Source organism: Thunnus albacares, chromosome 13 (genome assembly GCF_914725855.1).
Source record: "Thunnus albacares chromosome 13, fThuAlb1.1, whole genome shotgun sequence".
NCBI lineage: Eukaryota > Metazoa > Chordata > Actinopteri > Scombriformes > Scombridae > Thunnus > Thunnus albacares.
The window spans coordinates 22,523,446-22,544,606 of NC_058118.1; the positions used below are offsets into that span (position 1 = coordinate 22,523,446).

A 21,161-nucleotide genomic window follows, 5' to 3' on the forward strand; every position below is an offset into this window, starting at 1 on the left:
GCTGGAGAGATTTAGCCACAGCAGTCTCTCCCCCGCCACAGCCCTGAACTGCAGCTCTAGACTCATGGAGGATAAGGTCTGTAACAACACATATCTCCTCCCAAAGAGCTGGACTTGGAGAGCCCTTATCTAAAATGTGGCCCATGTCCTTGAACAGCTCAACTTGGTACATTGTAAGCAGGATGACCACATTTAGGTTTTTGACAGACTGGGCTACTGACTTGTACACTTTTTGGTACACGGAGGCAGTGAAGTGCTCTTGCCCAGGAGTGTGGGTCCGGTCGAGGGTGGACCAGTTGTTAGGTTGGAGATGGTACACTAACGACTGCTCCACTACCACACCTGAACCTTGCTTTTGGTAATATCCAGGCCAGAGTAACCCTTGATGGAACTCTGTGCCGGACCAGTTTGTCCCCATATAATTTTATATCCTAAATGCGCACGGGAATGGAGGGCATGAGCTGCTTTAAGTAGACCTGACAAGAAGATTTTCCCATTGTATAAATCCCTCTCGTCCACTTGTCGGGTCGCTGCCCGTTTACAGACCTCGTGCAAGTCTAATTCATGTGGAGCAGAGGAAGGCTCCGCCTCCCTACTGACAGAGCTGCCTGGCTGTGACGTCTGAGTTGGGGGAAGAATGACATCTTCATCAACTCCTTATTCTTATTGCTGAGGAGATCCAGGTTAACACCATCCTTGTCCTCCTCTCTGCCACCATGCTCCTTCTCTGAGTCAAGGAGCTGGCTGAACAGAGGGGGAAATTCCGCATTGGGGTCCTCCACCATATCCCAAACTACGTCTAGCAAGTGCTAGACGTAGTTTGCTGATCTCTTGGCTTTGTTGCAGTGTAAGAAAAGCAAGGGTCAGCTTTGGGGCTGCCGACACTCGCAAGCGACACTCCAAAATCTTCACCAGCATGGTGCAACAGTGCTCACAGGACTCGGAGTCCACAAGCGATGCCTGGGCATGCTTAACTCCCATACATGCTAGGGGTATGGGGGTCCCTCCCGAGATGGTTAATCCACATGCAGCTGGGCAAGGGCAGAACGTCCTCAACCTTGTTGCCACCAGTGTTCCCCTTGAAAGATGCCGTGGTTGCCATAGCTGACTGAAAAACCTTGATGGCTAACAGCAGTAATGGCTAGCTTTTTCTAAAGGCAGTTAGAATCAGGTAGAGGTCCGCTACAACGTGACAACACTCATCTGAACCAACACTGAATAAATCTTTAACGAAAAGAAATGCAAAATCCTTACACCAGATATCCATGCACAGTGACTACCTTGATGGCTGCGTTGAAGAGCAGTTGAGGGAAAATCTGGATGTCAGGACAGCTGAGGAGCTTGAATGATCTTCACAGGGAAGTGAGAATGCTGTGTGGGGTGCCGTTTATAAAGGGGGGATGGGCTGGCCTGTGCAATTAAAGATGATTGTTCTGTCTCTCAACAGACGTGGTGGTTTTGGAGCTTCCATGATTGGTCACGCCAGAAGGCGCTTCCCATAGTGAGATACCGAGCGAGGTTTGAAAGAGAACAGTTGTGTAATAAGCCTGAAATGTTTCCACAGTGTCGTCAGCCTGGTCGCTGTACAGGGATCGAGTTCTTCTGCAGATCAGCCAGAACATGGAGCTGCTGAGACAGGATAAAGGCTTCCACGTGTCAACCCTGACCAGCAGTCTGAAGCCCTGGCTGGAGCTGGACTTGTCGAGGGGCAACCAGATAGCTGGGAGGATACTGAACTGGCAGCAGGAGAAGCTGGAGACTCTTGGTCAGACCATTGAACTGCTACTAGAGAGGAAGAACCGGGTTTGGGCTCGTGTCCTCATCCACCTACTGTCTGGCTGTCTGGATACAAATCCCAAACTCAACAACTGGGCCTGCCAGCTCAATGATGCAGGTCAGAATTTATCATGTTATGGTTAAATATGTGTGCGATAATCTGAACAGCTTTAGTATATTACAGTTCAAATCATTATTTGTACAATAAACAGAAAGATGTGACATAAAACTCAGCAGTGAGGTGTAAAGTTTAGTACAGTTAAGTCAGAATATATCAGAAATTTATAAAATGGGTAAGTTTGAAGTTCATTTTAGTGATGACTCAAAGGGAAGTGACTTAAAGGGGACATGGCATGCTTTCTGTGATATTCTGTCAATTATGTAGTTATGATGTCAGATGTCTATGTTAAACATCGTCATGTTGAAAACATGCTCTCTTCAGGTCAAAAGCCAGGGAATGGAAATGTTGCTACATCCTCCTCAATCTTGGAATGAAGAACTTTTGCATACAGAATTCATGTAAAAGTTGTAGACTTTTACATCAGTGCCAGGGTGTGAATCCTGACCAACTGTCTGCTGCTCTCTTTTAGGTCTGAATGCTGCCAAATTCTTCATTGAGCGCAACGCAGAACACTTGGAGCAGCTGAACCTTGCTCTTCTGCTCAATTTTGGCCCGTTGCAGGAGATGATTATAGAGAAAATAGGTGTTAGGCCTGAACTTTTTTCAAGCATTGGTTTGACTGTGACTGAATACCTAAAACAGGCCCCACCACATGACATGAGACTCTTTATCTGGACTCTAGAGGAGCATAGGGGTGACTATGACTCTTGCCACACTATATTGGATGAGTATTTTGATATGATGGGTACGTATTTTGAACTTGACTTAACCTTTGATTTGTTGCTCTTTTTGTCCTGACTTCATGATTTGACTTCAAGTTCTTTGTTTTTCAGATGGACATTGTTCAGTCCTAAAAAAGTCTGATGAAAATGTAAGTCATTAGAAACCAAAGTGTAATGACTATAAATTACTGATATACAGGATAGATGTTCGTTTCTGCATTAACTAAACTAAACACGATTTGACTTCAACTTGTTTTCATTGCAGAATTCTCCTATGAAGACTAAGAGTCGAGGCCGGAAAAAGAAACAGAAAGAACCAAAGGTCAGGAGTTGTTTTGGCTGTTGTTGCTACAACTAACGGTTATATTTTCATCACTTTTCATCACTTTTTAATCTTTGTTAAACTTTCTGTCCTTAACTAGCAAGCTACAGTAGGTAGCTTTCCAACTATTATATCTGTTTCCTACCAAGCCACCTCACTGTTGCTGTAGTTTAAAAAATATCTTAATAATACATTATAAAAAAACAGAAACCCTGCAATTAATTTTCTGTCAATCAACATATATTTAAAACAATTAATCATGTTAGCTCCAGTAAAGAGAATGGTTTTATATCATCACACTGAAGTGTGTCCTCTTGTCTTCCTCTCAGGGTGTTATTGTTTTGTCTGGGATGAGAGGTGTAACGCCAAGAGACGATAGGGACCAAGACTTTTTTGAAGATGACTCTTTGTAAGTTGCATCATCCAAGTAGACACACAGCTTGTCTCCTGCAGATTTGTAACTGTTCTGTAACGTTGAGCTTTCTGTCAACAGATCATTCCTTCATCCTGTTGATCCATTCAGTGTACCCAGTCACCTTAGAGAGCAAGTGACCGATTTTGAGGAGCAGTACAACAGCATGAGACACAGAAGTCACTTTAAAAAGATTTTGGACAACAACCCAGACCCAACAAAAGAGAGTTTGTATGAGTACGTTCAAGCTACATTTCCATGTTTTACATGAATAATTAAACCTGGGCTGATTTCAGACTGTTGTCATGAGGAGAGGGGAGTGAATATTGATGTTACAGCCTTAAAGAAAATTATATGGAAATATAATATATATATGGAAAAAGATATGAACCTCATGGGAAATTTATTTCTTTTGCAACTATTTCAATGTCAGGAGACGTCACACACTCATTAGTAGGATTGTTGTGACAGTGGAAGCTCATCAACTCGTAATGGGCAAGTGTCAGTTAGAAAACATTATAATTTTTAATAGGTTAATCCATCTCTCCATTTTGAGCCCCTTGTCCGAGTCCAGGTTGCATTATTTTTATTAATTATGTAATTGTAACATACTTCAGGGAAGCACTGAAAAAGTTATAATATATCAATCTAGTCCTTGTTGTCCCTACTGGTTTCTTATTATACTTTCATACGTTGGCCAGTATTGAATTCTATATGGTATTGAAAAGATCTTGAAAATTCTTAAATAGTCTTTATCTTTGTGAATGCTGCAGAAACCCTGTCTCATGTGTTCCATGTCCTCATTTTGACTTCTCTCTCTCTTCTACTGCAGCTACTTTGCCCAGATCTTGGAAGAGCATGGACCCCTGGTTGCTGAGGACCCCCTGCTGGTGGGTGAAGTTGAAAATTTCCCTCGTGTGGCTCAGCTGAAGATCCAAGAAGCGGGCGGCTTTGAGTGCTTCCTCCTGGAGTCTCTTCGCTTCATAAAGATGGGGAGGAGTATCGGCCTGGCTAAGCACGCCGTTTCCCTGCAGCAGGCTGAACATGGAAGCAGCCTGGATGACCTGGATGACTTAGAGGACCCTGACACAAACTCTTCACCTCCTGATTTGCATACATGTTATGATCCGGAGTTCACAAACTATATGAACAATTATTCATCTTCACAGACTGACGTCTATCCTGTCCTCCCAAATCCTTATGCATTTGGCAGGCAACCTCCTCCACTTGTCCAGTCAGCTATTGGAGGAACTCTGATGGGGATTGATCCCTTCTCCCATTGGAGTAACAGTGATGGCCTTGACAGTCAACAGCATGCTGCTTACTTTTTGCCTAATGGCTATGAGGACCTGGATTCTCATGACAGTGAGATAGATGTTGGTGTTTGGGAGACTGATTCATCTTCAGGTGGAATCGCTTCAGTGACATCTGAGGAAAGCGTTTTGAAGAAACATGAAGCAGTACAGGTTGATACCAACGTTTCATCAGATTGTTAATTAAATCAGATGGAGCATGTAAATACGTGAATGAATGCTGAAATTGTGTGTAAAATGTTTTTTTTTTTTTTTTTTGCGTTCTCTTAGACATGTCCAGAGAACACGAGGAGTGTAGCGGTGAATACGGAGCCTCATGAGCGTTTTGAGAGCTGCCATGTGAGTCCCATATAGCTTCATACATTATCACTTCACTTTTAAACTACACACTCAAATACTGGAAGCTCCCTCCATCCCAACATATTTAAACTAGAAAATGCAATTTCTGTAGAAATTGCATGTGAATGCTGAAAGTGGATTCAGATTGCATAACTGGAAGCTGAAGAGTATTGAAAAATCTAGCAAGATTAAAATTAGCAACGGGTGGAATTGAACCTACACCCACATGTTTGTAAGACAGACATGCTATGCATTGAGCTAACATGTCACACAGCAATACCAGGCCAGATTTTGGTGTTTAGTCTGTCAATTGCATGAAATTGACAAAAAAGCAGTTCAGCTCAGCTCATTAAGCAGATCAGCTGTGCACGCCTGCATCCTTCGACTCTTCTGAGTTCTGCCCTAAGCGGGACTCAAACTCACAACCTTTGTATCTAAAAGGAGTTAAGAGGTGATCTGAACTTAAACCACTGGACTACTCAGACTGGATCTGTGGAATTGGAAAAGATGTATTTAACAAGAATAGCAATCCACACTTTAGATAATGATGTTAAAGTAAGCTAGAGAGGAATTGACTCATGGTACATGATAGAGATGGAAAGCAACTTTGTACATGAGAGCAATATTATGAGGACCACTGCAGTGAGCGGGTATCGAACACACAACCTTGTCGTCTAAGGTGAAGCTGATCAGAGAACAGTGTCCTAAACCACTGAGCCAACAGACATTCACAAAAATGGGAGGAAAAAATCTCCATTTTGATGAGGAAAATGTATTTGTCTCAAACTAGAGCTTGAAGCCCAGAGATTTGTACATCATTAGTGAAAGCAAGACTAGTTTAACATGAGAATGAATGATATGTGCAAAAAGTGTTTGAAGGAAGAGAGAATCTGTAAGTTTAAGAAACCGGAGTGAGAGGAGACACACATCCTGCAGACTGTATTGCAGTCAATGAGAACATGACAGGGACTCTTTATCAATTAAGGTTCAGATCTCAAAAACTATGAGTCCTATGTGAAATGTATTTACATTTTGAGAGAGAGGAGGCTTGTGGTAACATACTGAGGCAAGATATGTGCTTGAGGATTTAAAATTGTGGGAGTGACAGCACTTAAGAAAAAGATTTCTGGTCTAAAAATATCTGTGCTCTCCACTGTGCTTGATCACATGACACACTTGTGAGACTTGAAAAAGTCTTCAAAACCCCTGACTTTTGGCTTAAATTGCTGAAAAATTACAAAAGATATTGCTAAACAATCTGATAAATTTGAAAGTTCAAAGTTTTGTGAACATTTTACAGTTTGAATGGCATCTGTATGATAAGGGACTTCCGAGCAGTTGAGTGTCAAAGTGACCAAGGTTCCAACTCAGTTGGACGGTTCGTCCCATAGACTGCCATTATAAATTTTAATGTTTTGAAAAATTATATAAAATCGCTGAAACATGTTACATTTCAGAAAAATACAAGCACACATCTGATGAATGAGTTGCACAGATTGACAGTTGAATGGTTTTTATAGCGCAAAGTATGCAGCAGTTGAAACGTGGCAAAAAACTTGCGGAAGATGGAATAAGAACTAGAAAATTTCCGTAGAAATTGCGTGTGATTGCTGAAAGCGGATTCAGATTGCATAACTAGAAGCTGAACACTATTGAAAAATATAGCAAGATTAAAATCAGCAGTGGGTGGAATTGAACCTACACTCATGTTTGTAAGACAGACATGCTATGCACTGAGCTAACATGTCACACAATAATGGCAGGCCAGATTCTGGTATTTAGCCTGTCAATTGCATGAAATTGACAAAAAAGCAGTTCAGCTCAGCTCATTAAGCAGATTGACATCACCTGGACTCTTTCATCTCTACTGAGTTCCGCCCTAAGCAGGGCTCGAACTCACAACCTTTGGATCTTAAAGGAGTTCAGAAATGACATGAGCTTAAACCACTGGACTGTTCACACATGCTATGTAAGACAGCAAAAGATGTCTTAAACAAGCATATCACTCCACATTTTAGGTAATAATGTTAAGGTAAGCTAGAATGGAATTGAATTATGGTACAGGATAAAGATGTGAAGCAACTTTGTACATGAGAGCAATATTATGAGGAGCACTGCAGTGAGCGGGTATCGAACACAAACTTGTCGTCTAAGGTGAAGCTGATCAGAGAACAGTGTTCTAAACCACTGAGCCAACAGACATTCCCAATAATGAGAGGAAAAACTCTCCATTTTGACGATGAAAATGTATTTGTCTCAAACTAGAGCTTGAAGCCCAGAGATTTGTACATCATTAGTGAAAGCAAGACTGGTTTAACATGAGAATGAATGATATGTGTAAAAAGTGTTTGAAGGGAGAGAGAATCTGTAAGTTTAAGAAACTGCAGTGAGAGAAGACACACATCCTGCAGACTGTATCGCAGTCAATGAGAACATGACAGGGACTCTTTATCAATTAAGGTTCACATCTCAAAAACTATAAGTCCTATGTGAAATGTATTTACATTTTGAGAGAGAGGAGGCTTGTGGTAACATACTGAGGCAAGATATGTGCTTGAGGAGTTAAAATTGTGGGAATGACAGCACTTTAGAAAAACATTTCCGGTCTAAAATTATCTGTGCTCTCCACTGTGCCTGATCACATGACACACTGGTGAGACCTGAAAAAGTCTTCAAAACCCCTGACTTTTGGCTTAAATTGCTGAAAAATTATAAAAGATATCACTAAACAATCTGATAACTTTGAAAGTTCAAAGTTATGTGAACATTTTACAGTTTGAATGGTGTCTGCATGATAAGGGACTTCCGAGCAGTTGAGTGTCAAAGTGACCAAGGTTCCAACTCAGTTGGACGGTTCGTCCCATAGTCTGCCATTATAAATTTTAATGTTTTAAAAAATTATATAAAATCGCTGAAACATGTTACATTTCAGAAAAATACAAGCACACATCTGATGAATGAGTTGCATAGATTGACAGTTGAATGGTTTTTGTAGCGCAAAGTATGCAGCAGTTGAAACGCGGCAAAAAACGTATAGAAGACGGAATAAGAATAAAGACTGAGAAGAACAATGTGTGAAAATGAACAACTAGAAAATGCAATTTCGGTAGAAATTGCGTGTGATTGCTGAAAGCGAATTTAGATTCTATAACTGGAAGCTGAACACTATTGAAAAATATAGCAAGGTTAAAACCAGCAGTGGGTGGAATTGAACCTACACTCTCATGTTTGTAAGACAGACATGCTATGCACTGAGCTAACATGTCACACAGTAATGGCAGGCCAGATTCTGGTATTTAGCCTGTCAATTGCATGAAATTGACAAAAAAAGCAGTTCAGCAAGCAGATTGACATCACCTGGACTCCTTCATCTGTACTGAGTTCCGCCCTAAGCAGGGCTCGAACTCACAACCTTTGGATCTTAAAGGAGTTTAGAAATGACATGAGCTTAAACCATTGGACTATTCACACATGCTATGTAAGACAGCAAAAGATGTCTTAAACAAGCATATCACTCCACATTTTAGGTAATAATGTTAAGGTAAGCTAGAGTGGAATTGAATTATGGTACAGGATAAAGATGTGAAGCAACTTTGTACATGAGAGCAATATTATGAGGAGCACTGCAGTGAGCGGGTATCGAACACAAACTTGTCGTCTAAGGTGAAGCTGATCAGAGAACAGTGTTCTAAACCACTGAGCCAACAGACATTCCCAATAATGAGAGGAAAAACTCTCCATTTTGACGATGAAAATGTATTTGTCTCAAACTAGAGCTTGAAGCCCAGAGATTTGTACATCATTAGTGAAAGCAAGACTGGTTTAACATGAGAATGAATGATATGTGTAAAAAGAGTTTGAAGGGAGAGAGAATCTGTAAGTTTAAGAAACTGCAGTGAGAGAAGACACACATCCTGCAGACTGTATTGCAGTCAATGAGAACATGACAGGGACTCTTTATCAATTAAGGTTCACATCTCAAAAACTATAAGTCCTATGTGAAATGTATTTACATTTTGAGAGAGAAGAGGCTTGTGGTAACATACTGAGGCAAGATATGTGCTTGAGGAGTTAAAATTGTGGGAATGACAGCACTTTAGAAAAACATTTCCGGTCTAAAATTATCTGTGCTCTCCACTGTGCCTGATCACATGACACACTGGTGAGACCTGAAAAAGTCTTCAAAACCCCTGACTTTTGGCTTAAATTGCTGAAAAACTACAAAAGATATCACTAAATAATCTGATAACTTTGAAAGTTCAAAGTTATGTGAACATTTTACAGTTTGAATGGTGTCTGTACGATAAGGGACTTCCGAGCAGTTGAGTGTCAAAGTGACCAAGGTTCCAACTCAGTTGGACGGTTCGTCCCAATGGTTTTTATTCAACTGTTGTGTGATTGCTTCCAGCACAGGATGACCGTAGCGTGTGTGGCCTTGTGGCTACGTAGAGTGTGACACTGGGGTGTCAGGGGACACCGACTGACCACCGCTCAACATAGCATGAATAGCGATGTAGAGCTGGTAGTCAGAGCTAACCAGCCATGAGCCGCTGCTGTCAGACTCTCCGTGTCCATGCTGGAAACACAGAATCCGCTGGAGCCTTGACAGTCACTAGAAGCACATTCATGACTCTTTGTAAAAGTTTCTGAAAGGAAGGATGTGTGATGATATCGTTCAAAGGAGGAGCTGGCCAAGTTCTTATTTTGAAGACGTTTATTAGACGATGGCCATCGGGTCCATTCCATGTACAAAGATGGTCTGGGCAACGTACCACTGGCGATGCATAGCTTATATGGGGTTACACATCTGTATCTTATCACATGAATAACATGTTTTCCATGGGCACTACTTCAGCTGGGAGCCATCCATCAAGTGATTGACAGCTACCTCACAACATATTATGTGTCACAACATACCACATCTGGAACAGTTCCAAACTTGACCATGGACCCATTGTTTGTATCTCTAAGGCCCCCCCGAAGGGCTATACCATATTACCTAAGGTGACATGCAGACTCTACAATGTTTATGTCACATGTCCAACACCCAAAATCAGTAAAGTATATAGGGCCAGATAAAAATCATACTAACAGTTTCTGTGTTGTAACTTTGTTGTAGCTGAGCTAGCAGCTCTCTGTTGTGAGTGTCTGTGGAGGAGTGACAGTACATAGCCGCAGCCCTGCTGTTTATCATGTAAATGTTACCATCGTCAGCTCTGAATATCTTGTTAAGCTCTGAATATAGCACAGTTAGTTATTGGCGGGCCCATGTGTTGTTTACTGCCACAGAAAAGGAATAAATCTTTGAGTTATTTGCATAATTACAGTTCTCTGAGTAGCACAACATCACCTTTTTGCTGTCTGTTCTCAGGTTTGTTAACACTACCAGCAGCTCTGTGTGAGAAGCACAAACTGAGGCTACAGTTAGCCGTTGTTCTAATATTTATACTTGCTGCGCAGTTGATTTTTGAAATATACCTCGGAGTCTTGCCTACTTGCCCAATTTTCATATTCAGGCAGACAGAAATAAACTAATTTTGAGCAGAAAAAGTAGTTTTTGCACAAAATATATGTTTTGTTGGAAAAATCACCTGTATTAACATCGTGTGCCAACATAGACCTCTGTGATTATGTGTACAGTGTAAAAAAATATTTAAGGTTAATTACCCTTTCATGGGCACACAACCAGAGCCAGTGGAATTTAGTTTTGTTTGTACAGCGTAGAAAAAAATGCTCAGTACACCATGTCAACAGCACAACATGAAAGAAGAAATATATATTCATCTCCAACTGTTTTAATGATGTTATCTTTTGGGCTTGTTCATTCTTTCAGGGTGACATCCATAAAAAAGAAAAGAGCATCAAGGAGTTAAAGAAGGACATCAGTAAAATGGAAAATGGCTGTGACGAAGTCAATCTAAAGCGTAAAGAAGAAATCGCCTTTTTTGAGGAAGAGATAAAGGAGATCACTGTCAACATTCAAGTAGGTCCAAAACCACTTATCATGAAAGATGAGCTCAACCAGAATGATCAAATGTCTTGTTTTGTTTGTTTGTTTTATTGTTATTAGAGCTACAATTGTTAGTCAATTGACAGAAAATTGATCTCCAACTATTTAAATATCATTTTGAGTCATTTTTCAATTTAAAAAATGTGCAAATGATCTGATTCCAGCTCCTAAATTGTTTCTTTATTCTTCTATGATAGTAAGCTGAATACCTCTGGGTTGTGGATTGTTGGTCACCTTGAGCTTAGAGAAACAGTGATCAACATTTTTCATCTTTTTGTGCATTTTGTAGATCAAATATAATGAAAATAATTGTTAGTTGCGGTCCTAAATGTTGTATATGTGGAAAGGTATGTGTATTTGGTATTTTATTCTGTTCGTTTTATGCCTGTCTTTGTAAGGTGTTTTGTAATTACTGATTTTGAGTGCTATGACATATAAATAAACTTTATTTTTTATTATTTCTCTTGTCAAGGTGACCAATAAGGAGCTGGCACTGTTCCAGCAGAAGCTGGAAGAGGAGGTGAAGAAGGACCAGATGGAGAAGAAAGCCAACCAGGAGGTACTGAAGTCCCTGAAGGTGGAGATAGAAAAGTTGGTGGAGGAACACGGGAGGTATGAGCAAACATGAATTAAATTACTTACAATTATTACTTATCATGACTGAAGAAACATGAGACTGATCTCTAATAATTCTTCTATATTTGTGTTTTTTCCGTGTGTAGTCTCACCCAAAACATCAGAGAGAAGAAAAAAAGCTATGACGGAAAGCTGACTGATTTTTTGGGGCGGAGGTAAGTGATGAGAGAGTGATGATCGTTAACAAAACATTAAATACATTTCTTCCAGAGTTTTCCTTTAAGTCTGTTTTATTGTTCTTTCAGCAATCAGTCAGCAGCTGAGAAGATGAGTCTGGAGGACGAGATCAAGCGATGTAAAGCCTTGTTCATGAGAGCTTCCAGGAGGTCTCACACAGCTAAGGTAGGTCCAAGATCTTGACCCTAATCGGTCAATTTAAGTTAGTTCTTGTCTTAAAGAGTAGGTTCATATTTTTTCTTAAAACAATACTCACATGCCCACATGTAAGTTGGAAAAGTTACTGCAAATGTTCCTCATATTCATACTGGCCCTAAAGAGATCTCCTCCTGTGTAAGTAATTAAAAACAAAATCCATCGTCCTCATTCTGTGTGAAAATGCATCAAGTTCAGCTGAAGCTAATTTGAGGCTTCAACAGTCTGCGTTTGACAAATCAAGTGAATTCTTTTCCAGTTCATTAAAGTGACATGATCAACTTCACAAAGTGATGCAGAGCAATGAAATGAGGAATATTAATGTTAGTAAAAACATGGACTGAATGAGACAACATTGTGCTGCGTTATTAGACACTAATTGATGACAGTGTTGTCTTGACATTTATTATTATTCTACCAAAAATATAAATGATAATGTCCACAAGGTTCCAATGAAATAAAAAGAAACAAAACACTTTATTGCTGACAAATTTATCAGTTAACAACCAGACTACACTGAAAACTTAATGTTCATTGTTGTCAGTGTTCATTCACACACACTAAATGACTAAAAAAACTTTGCTAAAGCTTTTCTGTAATCAGGTTGTTAAAGAAATGTATTATTTTTTCACTTTTAATGCTCAGTAAATCACATGAAGCTTGCTGTCTTTGCTCCTCCAGTTGTCAGTTGCGGAGAGCAGCCGGGACCAGGGACTGTACGGCCCCTACAGAGAGCTGGCAGACTCCAAGGCTTTGCTGACCCAACTGGACGAAGTGGCACACAAGTAAGTGAAGTGACATCACAGCGTCTCATCAGATGGAGTACAGATGAACTGGTTGGTATCAGATTCATGTGTGGTGATGTTCATCTTTTCCAGATTTCCATCCCAAGACCTGGAAATGACTAGAAAAAGCTGTAGAGCCAACGTCCAAGAACTTGAAAAGAAAATTTCCACTGCTGAGGTACAAGAATCTGTTGCCACTATATTATTATATCAAGAATATTATATTATTTCATTCATTTATATACCTTTAAACTACAGTATAGTAACACTGCACTGGGGCAGAGAGGAGAGTTTTTTGTTATATATCTTTACACAAGTTATTCATTTGTGCACACAAGATAAAAAATATAATCTTTCAGGACTTCAGGCCTCCATATTGATGACAGACTTGACAGCTGAAAACAACCTAACAGTTTAAGTTTTTAGGACTTATAGTATGAATGATCCATGTTGAGTTGGACACCTATCTTATGATGTGTGTTTAAATGAGAATTGTCTTTATGTGGTCCACAGATGCATTACCAGGAGCAGATGGATCAAGTGAAGAATGGCAGAAGAGTCAGTGAGCTGTTTCCAGTCAACAACACCAAACAGCCTGAACCATCAGTTAAACCGGTAAGACGTCTCACCAGATCAGTCCAACCAGTGAAACACCTTACTGTTTATTAACAACAATACTTCCAGCTGCTCTAATGTGAGGATGTGCTGGTTGTCTTGGTTTTATATCACTTGGTTATACAAAATAAGCAATATGAACAAAATAGTTTGGACTTTAGTAACTTAATATTTGACTTTGTCAATATTTTTGACATTTTCTTGGCAAAACAGTTGATAGTTTTGATAAAAATACAGGGTAGCTTCCCTGCTAATGTTTTGTCCTTATCTAACTTACAAATATAAACATGTCTTTTCCTGTAGCTTGTTGAACAAGTCACCAAACAAACATTCACTAGTGAAAATGTCAGTTATCAGGCTACATCGCTAAACCGTATGTAAATATTCCTGAAATTGTCACCTTGGTCCGATTAGATGTTGGTGTGATCCTTTTCAAAATCCCCACTAGCATTACACTGTGTGTACATGATGCGTAGCTACGGTAGTTGGTTTACGTTTAGGGTTTTCCCATCAACCCATTTTAGTTGCACCTTGCCAAGGAGTGATGACGAGCGTTTCGACCTCATGGCAGGTGATAGCTATGCCAGAGAGAAAAATATACTTTTAAAAGTCTCTCTGTTCAGCTCTCAGTACTTTTGTAGCTTCTAACTGAGTCTCTGTGGTCTGGAGTTTAGATTCTGTCCTGCGTTCCTGTTTGTACTTTCTTTTATCAGCGGTATCAGAAGCAGTGTTAAGTTACTGCTGATGTATATCCAATGTTCCCTATTGTTCCTGCTTCACATTAAAAGTTTTCCACCGGCAACACAGAGTTAGCAGACCTTCATTAGCAGTGCTATTCGTCAATAAAACAGATCTAGTCAACCAGATATGGACATACTCTGCACTGTTTGGTTGGCAGATCAGTTTTGCATATTGCAGAGAGGAATAGTACAGGCAGAAACAGCCACAGTGAGCTGTTAGATGTTAGACTGTAGTTTATGACCAGCACACCTCAAACATATCAAAGTACACCACTTTGCCTAACTGTGCAGTGGAAAAACACTCACATCTGCCATAAATGGCCTCAAACACACTGCTCGAGGCCATTCATGGCATGGCTCAGTGCAATATTTCTGAATGACCTTATTTCTACATTTTAATTCTAACAGAATATTTTAAAAACATAACAGTATTTTTGACTACAAAGAGGGATGATTAGATGTGATTTCCATTGGACTTAAAATATTCAATTTACTATAAATGACTAATTACAGGTAGAAATATAGAAATTAATCTCTTTTCCTGTCTTGTGTGAATGTTGCAGCTGTCGTTGGCAGCCAAAGACATTACTCCTCAGTCTTCAGCCACAGCCTCTCACAGAACTTCCCCGCACATCCAGCAGTCAGCTCCAGCTGCAGCTGCAGCAGAGGCGCTGGCTGCTGTGGCTAAGATGCAGCACAAACCTCCGACCAGGACACTGCAGCATCCACACAGCACTGTGTTTGAGAAGGCCATGGAGCGCCTGGCCATCATGTTCCCCGACTATACAAGGTAACACTGGGCCACTGATACCAGCTTATACACGCTTGTGACTGCATCAGCTATTAAATAAAGCAACGTCATGGCTTTTTTCTAGGGTCTTATTATTTACATTTTTCCCTGGGATTCTTGCTTTATTAAAATGCTGAAACATGGCAACATTTTTCACTGGTGCAGGAGAATAAATGGAATTAAACAAAAGAAGGAAACACCACAGCAACGAGTATTTAGACTTTTCCTCATTCCTCATGCAAAACAAAATTAATTTACTAATGTTTGTTCAGGTTAGACTTGATGAGGTTTGTTCAGGAGCTGCGTTCATCCAGCGGTGGAAGTCTTACCAGCATGACACTGCAGGATGTGGTTGGTGGAGTGACCCAGCTGATCCTGGACCATCAGGTAGGTGTTTTGTAGAGGTTTGATTGGAATCTGACCCAAACCTGACATGCATAAATGAAAAGATGCTATTAGTCTTAGGAGAGAATAGTAATCATCATTGAAGCCTTTTCTCTTTTAAACATAAATGATTTTCATTTAAGCAGAACGTAAATTTAAAAACAGTCACATACTCAAACTCTCCTGTCGGGCTTTTTGAGACTTTTTTTGAGCTCCTCGTTGTAAAATTCTGTGACTCCAGTAATTCTTGGCTGCTTTATAGATGATTTGGTCTGTTACAGATGTTGGGAGACACTTTCAACAAATTTTTACTTGCCAAACAACCCATAATGCAACATTCTGTAGGGTCAATATTCTTTATAAAGAATACTTTTTCAAACGTATTTGTCAGACCACTAAGGTAATTTGGACCTGGCCTGCTCAGGTCTCAGATCAGAGGGCCTCTAGTGTTTGATTTTGACAGTCCAGTCATTTGTCATCTGGAACAATCTGGTTGTTTTTTCCCTCTCAGGAGAAGCTGAATTCTGCCAAAGCCAGCGCCATGGGGCGTAGGAGTCCAGCTCATCATGCTACGCCCCCTTTGGTAACCTCGGCTCCTGTCTGGCAGCATCTTGGACCCCAAAGAGCCACACATTCCAATGCAGTAAGTCCAAAACATCCAGTAGTATAAACTGGCTTCAGTCTGAGGGTTTGGCTTTGAAGATGAAAATGTTCTTTGACAAGTAGCAACAAAGAGCAGAGTTGTAGGTAATAGACAAAGAAACTAAACAAACATTTTAACACTTAGCAATCAGTGTTTGTAACCTGTTTGTTTGATTGTGTCATAGAGCACTCATAAGATATTGTTGATTTTAAAGGGAAAATCCATGGTTTTCCATCGAGCAAGAGTTGTGGATAGTACCTGGTACTTTTTTTGGTAGCTCCTCTGTTGAGGTTCTTAGCAAACTGAGCTTTATACTAAAAGATGATGTGAAAACACTGCAGACCACTGATAGGTCAGTAATTTTTCTCATTCACTGATTTCTCTCTACCACTGCTCCCTCTCCTCGCTTGACCACCGCCGTGCTGGCTTTCTCTCTCTCACCAGTCAGCAACGGCCCTGCATGCCCCGCTCCACACTGAGGGGGTACGAGTTGAGTCGAGCCGGTACCATGTAGTAGAAAAACGGCAAGACTTTTCCTTTAAGGGACTTTTTTGCACATAAAGGCACATGTAGTGTTTCTTTGAACAGGTCTGCTGCTGCGGCCTTTGCTGCATCTCATAACTGGAGAATCTTTGAACCCTAACCTGCAATCCACCAATTGTTGAATATATATTTGAATATGTATTTATAATACATACAGTATATACTCAGTGTGTATTGTGGTGATCTCTGCAGCAGAGGTACTTGGACCTGACTGTGTGTGTGTTCATTGCAGCTGAACATGGAGGATCCTTGCATCATTTGTCACGAAGACATGAGTCCAGATGACATCTGCGTGCTGGAGTGCAGACACAGCTTCCACAAGGAGGTGAGGGTGAATACTGTACTAGTGTTTGTAGTGAACCACCGGGGGAGGATTTTATTAGTCCTCCTTCCTGTTGTTCTTAAAGTTGGAATAATGTGAAATGGGTTTAACAGACCATTTCAAAACTGCATGATGCAGTTTAAGATCACCTGTTAGATTACATGTACATGGTTCATTACCTTAGAATGAGCCCTTTATATCTATTTTGCACAATTTTTTGCACATATTGCACAACCATGTTTCTACAGTAGCCCAGAACAGACAAACCAACACTGGCTCTAGAGAGGGCCTTTCATGTTTTTTGTGAGTTTTGCGGCCATCATAGGTTCTCCTACATGCTTGGAAGGGGAGGGTGAGGGGACGGATATTCAGTTGGTTGCCATCTGCGACCTCACTGCTAGATGCCACTAAATCCTACACACTGGTCTTTTAAGCATGGAAAATAGACTTGAAGCCTAAAAATAAGCTTTTGTTGCGCGGGATGTGTAGACAGCTGGATTGATTAAAGTAACAGCGTGTCTGTTCCGTCAGACTGAAACACGCGTCTGAAACGCTCAGTGTAGAAACAGTGTAACATACAAAAGAATTTCTTTCCTTGTAAAATATTGCTTCAGTCATGATTTCAATATTTTACATAATGCTTTGTTTGCTAGCCTAGCAGTCTTTTTCTCCAGTTAACATCACCAGCTGTTAATCAGCGAAATAGCCTAAAATCTGCAGCAGGAACCTGCTTTCTGATGTGTGTACACAGTAAAAACAAAATGAGGATCCACTTGTAAAAACATGGGTCTGTAGAGCTACTATTGGTCAAAAACTACACAGGGTACAGAGTCATTCAGCTGGAGTCCATACAAGCTTGTGTAAACAGAAGCAAGCAGGAAGATTACTGCCTAAACTTGACTTTGTGAATCATCCTCAGAGTAAACAGTGAATGAATGAATACATTATCAATGTTTTTTTTTTTTTACAACAATTAATTCCAGTTTCTATCAAAACAAGTTACAGTAAACGTATCAAGTCTTAGATTTCATGTGTGAACTGTGACAGCGGTTCGACAGCGTTTGATTTGTTTGTGTTCAGTGTATAAAGTCGTGGCTGAAGGAGCAGAGCACCTGTCCCACCTGCCGAGATCACGCCTTGCTGCCTGATGATTTCCCGGTGCTGCCCGGCAGGAGACACCAAGCACCATAATGTCTTAACCATGTTCTCCTCCTCATCCCTCACTACCCATGTCTGATTTTATCTTGTATTATTTATTTTTCCATTTATTTCATTAAACTGTAAAAATGTGTTGACTTGAGGTTTTGTATCATCAGTTTAGGGAGGCTCCATTCCATTTCACACTTTAAGGAAATAAATATGTCTTGTGTTGGATGCTCATCTGTCACATCTCAGATTAAAGATTAGAAATTTCTGAAGGCCAACCAGGGTTTCTGCCAGTGTATTGTAAACTTGGCGGCCCCCCAGACCTAAACATCAGGGATTTCTTTTCTTTTTGTTTTTAAATGTGTTTTTAAAATGTTTTTTAGCTGGACCGCAACAGCGGGGCGGTTACATTATTGGTCTGTCAAATGCTGCGTGACTGAGTGATGAAGTTATACCATTAGTCGGCCAAATGCAGCCACTTCGTGTATCAGTTTCAAATTATAAGTCCTCTAGCATTTCATTCATGCAGCTCGGTTGGAAACATACATGTAATGGTTGGAAAGCTCTTTTGTTCCAGCAATTCAGGCCTTTGTTACAGCATTCCAAGACTGTACATTGTCACATTCTTCGTTAGACTGCCATAGTTATTTATTTTTTTAAAATGTGTGTTGAATAAATTACTTATTCATAACAACACATTACGTAGTCATATTTTCAGATCTCCAGTCAGCTTTTAGCATTGACTTGTAGGTATGGATGTAGGTAGGGCCCTGTTGAATCTGCACTGTTATCCACAATTCAGTCTGTGATTCTGTTATATCAGAAACTAGAGGGCCCTACCTTAATGTTGCCGTCAAATGATGCTTGCCACCGGGCCTAACAACTTTTCTGGGGGAAACCCTGCCAACGCTGCACTTCTTTACTGCCATGAAGTGCGGTGATTTCTTGTTTACACGGCTACATACAGGCTACACAACACAACGCTCATTGAATAACAATAACTTTACATCAAAGTGCTATTTCTTCTGCTCAAAATCAGAACAATGGAGAACAGTGTTTATCAAGGGTTAATATTTCAATAATTTGTGTACATAAATTAGTAACTGATCAGAGATGTGTCTTAACTGCATTTCATTCATTGCACTAGTAGACAAATCAACAGTTACAGTTTACTTCTGTAAATGATCAAATGTTGCAAGCTAAAGGAATAGTTTAACATTTTGGGAAATACACTTATTCGCTCCCTGCCAAGAAATAGTCAAGCACACAACCTCCTGCAAAACCACGATATGTTGTTTTTACACTTCATGGATTATAAAATGTCTTCATTACGAAGCTTTAGAGAGGCTGATAAGTAAAAAAAAATATATATATATTTTTCAGACAGAGCCAGGCTAGCTGTTCCCCTTGTTTTACTCTTATGCTATGCTACACATCTCCTGTAGCTCCATATTTAACAGATAAACGGAGTGATCTAGATATAGATCTTCTCATCAAACTCTTGGCAAGAAAACAAATAAGCATTTTCCTCAAATGTTTAATTATTCCTTTAATTTTGAAAATGTCGTTCCTAGTTATTCAACAATACAATCCTAACTCAAGGTCCACTTACAAACTTTTTCCTGGCACTTTCAACCATATCATACATTCATCAGCTGATTGAGTTTACACAGTTGTCAGTAGTTGTTAGGATGAATCCCCATAACGACTGAACTGAGCAAACTCCATCTGCTGATAGACTGTGCAATGATGGAAAAAGCCAGTACAATAAGTGAACCTTGAACCGTCTTCATACTTTGAATAATAACATTCAGTGACACAGTTTATGGTTCTTGGTTCACTGATTGACAGACAACCTGAAACTCCTGGTACATTGTGAACTCTTTAATAATTGTTATTGTAGAACTTCACAGGTAAAATGCCAAAATGTACATTAAAATATGATGTTTATGACAATAAAACAAAATAATAAACTATATCAAACAGTTCAGGTCATATTCATTATATCCATCTATTTATGAGGGAAAACCCTGCAGGACTTTTTGAATTCACATAATCCATTTCCTATCAGAGACACTGTAGATTAGCATTATTCTTCTGGTTTCACAGGTAAACAGCACAGAGGTGTTTGTGGTTTGTAAATGTTCAGTCCTGTGTGTTGCAGAGAAGGTGAAAGCTAACAGGCCCCCAGTGAACTTATCTCAGTGCTGAAACCTCCGGGTTCAGTTCTCTGTGATCAGATGATCATCATGAAGCATGATGACGAAGTTGACTTCAAACTCTAAAAGGACAGAAACAACAGTGGTTTCAGCTGGACAAATAAATGATCTCATACCTACAGCATCTTTGGCATTTCTGTTCCTTGTTACTTAATGGTTAAATCTGGTGGCTGGTTTTACTAGAAAATACATATGCGTACAGAATGGAACAAGGAAGACAAATTACAGAAATACAACAGGAAACAGGATGGCAAAATTAGAATGGGTTTATGACGTGTGAAGAAAAAGTTAGAGGTATAACAATAACAATAATAATGAATTTGTACTGCACTTTTGAATTGCAGTGAAACTCAAAGTGTTAGTTGTATTTAAATATCTTTTTATAATGTCTTTATTTCACATTTTGTCTTGATACCTTTTATGTTATATATAAAGCACTTTGAATTGCCTTGCTGTTGAAATGTACTATACAAATACACGTACCTTGCCTTACAATGTTAAAAAACAAACACAAAGAAAATAACAAGAGTTATGATGAAAAAGCCTTCCTTAATAAAAAGGAAGCAGTGGTGCGACTTAAATTCATCAACATTAAATGCATATTAATAACTGGGTGACACTTAAAAATCTACTATCTACACAGATGTCAAAGATTTGTTTTAGTTCTTGAAGCATGTTTATTTCTGTTGATTATTTTCTCGATTAATCAATTAGTTTTTTGGTCTATAAAATGTCAGAATATGGTACAAAATGTTTATCACTGCTTTCCAAAGCCCATGATGAAACCTAAAATGTCGTATTTTGTCCCGAACAACAGTCCACAACCCAAAGACATTCAGTTTACTGTCATAGAGGACTAAAGAAAACAGAAATTATTCACATGTGAGAAATTGGAACCAGAATTTGGGTATTTTTTCTTCTTAAAAATGACTCAAATGATTAATAGATTTT

General features: G+C 39.6%; 1 protein-coding gene across 1 annotated transcript in view; it reads left to right on the forward strand.

Annotated features, from left to right (window-relative positions):
• LOC122995093 (E3 ubiquitin-protein ligase TTC3-like) overlaps nt 1–19,936 on the forward strand; it is a 41,196-nt gene extending 21,260 nt beyond the window's left edge. Inside the window, exons 26-45 of the mRNA XM_044370103.1 lie at nt 1,565–1,894; nt 2,367–2,642; nt 2,731–2,768; nt 2,885–2,941; nt 3,271–3,350; nt 3,435–3,590; nt 4,186–4,819; nt 4,937–5,005; nt 10,839–10,988; nt 11,488–11,627; nt 11,738–11,806; nt 11,897–11,993; nt 12,705–12,808; nt 12,902–12,986; nt 13,322–13,423; nt 14,727–14,953; nt 15,226–15,340; nt 15,849–15,980; nt 16,756–16,848; nt 17,926–19,936. Coding sequence (XP_044226038.1) covers nt 1,565–1,894; nt 2,367–2,642; nt 2,731–2,768; nt 2,885–2,941; nt 3,271–3,350; nt 3,435–3,590; nt 4,186–4,819; nt 4,937–5,005; nt 10,839–10,988; nt 11,488–11,627; nt 11,738–11,806; nt 11,897–11,993; nt 12,705–12,808; nt 12,902–12,986; nt 13,322–13,423; nt 14,727–14,953; nt 15,226–15,340; nt 15,849–15,980; nt 16,756–16,848; nt 17,926–18,036 — 3,065 coding nt within the window. The 3' untranslated portion in view covers nt 18,037–19,936. The remainder of the gene's footprint in view (nt 1–1,564; nt 1,895–2,366; nt 2,643–2,730; nt 2,769–2,884; nt 2,942–3,270; nt 3,351–3,434; nt 3,591–4,185; nt 4,820–4,936; nt 5,006–10,838; nt 10,989–11,487; nt 11,628–11,737; nt 11,807–11,896; nt 11,994–12,704; nt 12,809–12,901; nt 12,987–13,321; nt 13,424–14,726; nt 14,954–15,225; nt 15,341–15,848; nt 15,981–16,755; nt 16,849–17,925) is intronic.
• The last annotated feature ends 1,225 nt before the right edge of the window (nt 19,937–21,161 follow it).